This window comes from Hyaena hyaena, unplaced genomic scaffold (assembly GCF_003009895.1).
Source record: "Hyaena hyaena isolate Hyena2069 unplaced genomic scaffold, ASM300989v1 scaffold_220, whole genome shotgun sequence".
Taxonomy (NCBI): Eukaryota; Metazoa; Chordata; class Mammalia; order Carnivora; family Hyaenidae; genus Hyaena; species Hyaena hyaena.
In genome coordinates, this window is record NW_024080852.1 from 2,225,430 (window position 1) to 2,231,037 (window position 5,608).

General features: G+C 40.5%; 1 protein-coding gene across 1 annotated transcript; it reads left to right on the plus strand.

Moving 5' to 3' along the window:
- LOC120238940 (olfactory receptor 9A4-like) lies at positions 1 to 945 on the plus strand. Its single transcript, XM_039243019.1, has one exon. The coding sequence runs from the start codon at positions 1 to 3 to the stop codon at positions 943 to 945; it is 945 nt and encodes a 314-aa protein (XP_039098950.1).
- The last annotated feature ends 4,663 nt before the right edge of the window (positions 946 to 5,608 follow it).

Sequence of the window (5,608 nt, forward strand, 5' to 3'; positions counted from 1 at the left end):
ATGATGAGCAATCTCTCTCGTACCACTGAGTTCTGCCTTCTAGGCTTCCCTGGGTCCCAAGAACTACACCACATTCTTTTTGCTATATTCTTTTTCTTCTACTCGGCAACATTAATGGGAAACATGGTCATCATCGTGATTGTCTGTGTTGATAAACGCCTGCAGTCCCCTATGTATTTCTTCCTTGGTCATCTCTCTGCCTTGGAGATCTTGGTTACAACTATTATTGTGCCAATGATGCTTTGGGGTTTGCTGCTTCCTGGGATGCAGACAGTATCTCTGGCTGCATGTGTCACCCAGCTCTTCCTGTACCTTGCTGTGGGGACAACAGAGTTAGAATTAATGGGAGCGATGGCTGTGGACCGTTACGTGGCTGTCTGTAACCCTTTGAGGTACAACATCATTATGAACAGCCACACCTGCATCTGGGTGGTCATCGTGTCATGGGTGTTTGGGTTCCTTTCTGAAATATGGCCAGTCTATGCCACATTTCAGTTTACCTTCTGCAAGTCAAATCTGTTAGACCATTTTTTCTGTGAACGAGGGCAACTGATCAAACTATCCTGTGGTGACACTCTTTTCACAGAGTTTGTTCTCTTCTTAATGGCTGTTGTCATTATCATTGGTTCACTGGCCCCAACAATTGTCTCCTACACCTACATCATCTCCACCATCCTCAAGATCCCCACAGCCTCGGGCCGGAGGAAAGCCTTCTCTACGTGTGCCTCTCACTTCACCTTTGTTGTGATCGGCTATGGCAGCTGCTTGTTCCTGTTTGTGAAACCTAAGCAAACACAGGGTGTGGAATACAACAAGATAGCTTCTCTATTGATATCAGTGGTTACCCCTTTCCTGAACCCTTTCATCTTCACCCTGAGGAATGACAGATTCAAAGAAGCCCTTCTGGATAGAGTGAATCGCTGCTGTCAACGGATCAAGGATTAAATCTTCCACCTCAGTTTTGTGTGGAAACACAGTAATCATTGGGGATTATTCAGCAACCTAGAAAACCCTAATTCTTCTCTTATCATTATCATCCTTTCAAAATCAAATAGTGTGTACAATTCCCAGTCAGGCCATGGAAGAAGACAAGGCAGATGAAAATGAAACCCATCTGTGCCCGCTAGAATCTCATTCTTAAGTTCCTGTTACTCCCACTATTGAACCATGGAAGCATATCGTTGGGAAGTGGGAGGAAGGAGAGAAAAGAAACACATATATTTTTGTAGGAATCTGTAGCTCCGTTAATTCATTTATACATACATGAAAATGTATATCCTGATGGAGGAAGGATATGGTAGGAGCCTAAGGGTGTAGGTCTGGAATAATTAGAGTACCAAGGGGAGAGAAGCTCATTTTTTGTTTGTTTGTTAACTGTTGTAGGGCTTTTCTATATTTTGTCCAATTTCTTGACAAGATGACCATATGTATTTAAAATATTCTGAGTTTCTCTTTTTCTCTTGTGGTTTGTCATATTATACTGGTTCCATTCTACTGCAAAGTAAATACAATGTTATATACATTTCGCCACAGAGTGAATCTAGATTGGTGAGGTGGGGATTGGAATACATGTTTTAAAGTAAATCTTTGTGATGTAAATATATGAAATTTTTGGGATATTTGGGAATTGAGACAAATAAGAATTAAATGACTAATTCTAGAGAGAATTAGTGCTTTACAGCTGCTTAAATCAACTGTTTCTGATGATACTGCTCCCAGACCCAGACTTTGGGTTTCATAATGCCTTTGTTTCTTTGTCTCCCAAATCCATATGTATTAGTACCTTTCCATAGATTTCTCTGTGGGTAGCACCAAAGGAATGAGAAGCTACCCTCTTAGCTCACAGTCCTTCAGGAAGTCCAGGGGAAGGCTATTTAGTAATGCAATTGTAGGATATTCATAATGTTAAGGAAAGGATTGGATGGAAGGTGTTGATTAAATAAATGGTAATACTCAGCACCTCCTGCCAGCCCTGAATTGGGTGGAGATATTAGTCACCCTGCAGTGGATGATGGTGTTCCATAGGTTTGCAAAGAGTACTGTGTGGAAATGCCTTCTATTTGGTGAGGACAGGGAAGACCACCACATACGATCTAGTTGATTTCACCTCATCTGGGCACCAGGTTTTGAGTGGGGTCTTAATCCAGCCCCTGCTGTACTAGCCAACCAATGGGTTGTGATGGAACTTCATTGGCTAGGGAAAGGGCTGAAGGTTGCTACAAAGGTATCCTTCCACATCCAGGTTCATTTTCCGAGGTCTGTCATTTTTTCTCCTTCAGTCATTCAGAAAGGATGATGTCTTTTCTAATTTGGACAAAGGCTTTTCATAGCCTATGTTGTCTTTGAGCTGGTAGACCAAATTAGGAGGACAAAGTCAAGAAAGCCTCACTGTCCTCATCAGTTTCTTTGTTTTTTCCATTTGCTATCACCCATGCCTCTTGCACTCTGTCCTGATCACCCTGTGTCCATCTACCAACTACGTTTTTTCTTCTTCCCCTCTCCCTTTGTCCGTGAGCTCTCCTGTTCCTTTCTCCTTCTTTCCCTTTCCCCCTGAATCAGTCTCTGACCGCCCAATGCATTCCTCTTCTTCCCCTTCTCCTTTACCAACATTTCCATTCATTTCCTGTATTTCAGGGATGCAAGGCTTTAAACTGCCTCTCTGAGGGGCACCTGGGTGGCTCAGTCAGTTAAGCGTCCGACTTCGGCTCAGGTCATGATCTCACGGTTCGTGGGTTCAAGCCCCACGTCAGGCTCTGTGCTGACAGCTAGCTCAGGGCCTGGAGGCTGTTTCAGATTCCGTGTCTCCCTCTCTCCCTGACCCTCCTCTGCTCACACTGTCTCTCTCTGTCTCTCAGAAATAAATAAAACATTTAAAAACATTAAAAAAATAAACTGCCTCTCTGAATGCCCTCAGCCATCAGGAGAGAGGGAGAGTTCCAGGTCAAGTGACTAGTAATGGGGCATTAAACATCTCTTGTATCAAAGACAAGGCTGGTGTTTGGTCTTAGATTCTGAATGAAGGAAAGTACTGTTTTGAAGCAAAGTATCTGTTTTAGTGTGTGGGGATTGCCATAACAAAACACTACATTTGGTGGTTTAAACAAGAGAAATTTGTTTCTCATAGTTCTGGAGACTGAGGTGTCCAAGATCAAAGTTCATGCCAGTTCAGTGTCTGGTGAGGGTTCTCTTGTAGATGGCCACCTTTTCTCTATGTCCTTAATTGGCCTTTGTTTGTTGTGTGTTTGAGGGGAGAGAGCGAGCTCTGGTGTCTTTTCTTATATGGAACAGAGACTCATATGATCAGGGCTCTGCCTAATGACCTCATTTCAACTTATGTACCTCCTAAGAGGCCCCATCTTCCAATACAGCTGCAGTGGGTGTCAGAGTTTCAACATATGGCTTTTGAGGGGACACAGACTGTTAGTCCATAACATAGTCATTATGCCCTTGCCCTGCAAGCCAAGCTTATTCTCAACCAAGATGCCTACTCCATGATCCTATTGGGAGCTGGGAGAGAGTTCAGTCCATGGGAAGCTCTAAGTTCCCAAGCTTAGATATCTCCGACACAAAAATGAATGAGATGCTTCACACCGCCCCCTCTCTGCTATGTACACTGTGGAACCTCAGCAATCTCTTGCTCTATTTATTTATTTTTTGTCTCTACTCCTCACAACTGAGTATATATATAAACACTGCAGGTATTCAAAAAAGAAATATTAAGCATAGGCACTTTTTTGAACATCTTACTTACATGGAACTACCATACTCAAAATAAGTCTTACATACACTTTGACATAAGTCATATGTAATGTATTGCAGTTTTTATTTAATTTGCACATTGGCCTTGTAACATATACTTTTTGTTGTTATTTATATATTCATAGTGAAAGCAAAATCAAAATTAGAGATGATACCACTTTCTTTTTTATTTTTTTAATGTTTTTTTATTTATTTCTAGGAGAGACAGCGTGAGCAGGGGAGGGTCAGAGAGAGAGGGAGTCACAGACTGAAACAGGCTCCAGGCTCTGAGCTGGCAGTCAGCACAGAGCCCGACGTGGGGCTCGAACCCACAAACCGCGAGATCATGACCTAAGCGAAAGTCGGACGCTTAACCAACTAAGCCACCCAGGCGCTCCAGATGATACCACTTTCAACCCAGAAAAATTCCTTGGTGAAAATAAAATGCTTACCAAGTTAGCTAGTATCTGTTACATAGCTCTAAGAAACATTTATCTTTTCTGTTTTATGTCTTACAGGTATTTCCCTATGTCCAATATTAACAATGCATAAATATTAGTGTATATTATACAAATTAAAATATAAAATTTATTTTATGCTTATGTTCCTTATCAGGAGATGAGGAAAAAGAAGAGAGTGGTGTATAATTAAAACTTCTATTTCTTTTGCATAGCCACCAGAATATTTATTTTCTCTTCCCTAAATTGAAATATCTCCAGTGTTTTATTAATATTGATAAAGAATTTTTATGGGTGCCTGTGTGGCTCAGTCGGTTAATCGGCCAACTTCGGCTCAGGTCATGATCTTGCGGCTCACGAATTGGAGGTCTGGATCAGGCTCTGTGCTGACAGCTCAGAGCCTGGAGCCTGCATCAGATTTTGTGTTTCTGTCTCTTTCTCTCTTCCCCTCCCCTGGTCATGCTCTGTCTCTCTCTTTGTCAAAAATAAATAAAAAAATTAAAAGCACATATTAACAATGAATTTTTTTTAAAAAGAACAGAAATACAACTTGACGTAGGTTTGTGTGATTCCAAACTTTGCTTTTAACTTCTTTGTTATTTTGTTCCATGAACATGAGGATCTTTTTTCAGTAGAGACACTGAATATAACTTTTATATCATTTGATCAATTTTTCTGTATTGAGTATGTACTATATTAGAAACTTTGTTGAATGCTCTGGAATCCTATATATGGAAAGAATGAAGTATTAATTGTATACTAAGCACCTTGTAATTTCTGTATATTAAAATTTTTTAAAAAGTGTTTATTTACTTTTGAGAGAGAGAGACAGAGAATGGGCAGGGGAGGGGCAGAGAGAGAGGGAGACACAGAATCCGAAGCAGGCTTCAGGCTCTGAGCTGTCAGCACAGAGCCTGACATGATGCTTGAACTCACAAACCATGAAATCATGACCTGAGCCAAAGTCAGATGCTTAACCAACTGAGCCATCCAGGAGCCCCAATAATTTCTGTATATATTTTTATTCAATCTTGGCAATAACCTGTGAGGTAAGTAGTAACACATTTACTTAACTGATGAGAAGATAGAGGCCTAAGGAGGTTAAGTAACTTGCCAAAGTTTCCATAGTCATCAACCATATCAATTCTATAAGATTAGAAAAAAACTGTAAAACAGTAAAACTGGGAATACTAAGTACTGATATGAACGCTCAAGAATAGGAACTTTTATACATTTTTGGTGGGAATATAAAATATTATGGCCCAACTAATTAGACAGTAGCAAACTTAGTAAACATATGCTATACATATATAATATAGTATATTCTCAAATCTGTTGATTCTTTTTTCAGCTTTGTTGAGTCTACTGATGAGCTTATGAAAGCAGTTCTTTTCCCCTCATGCAGTGTTTTT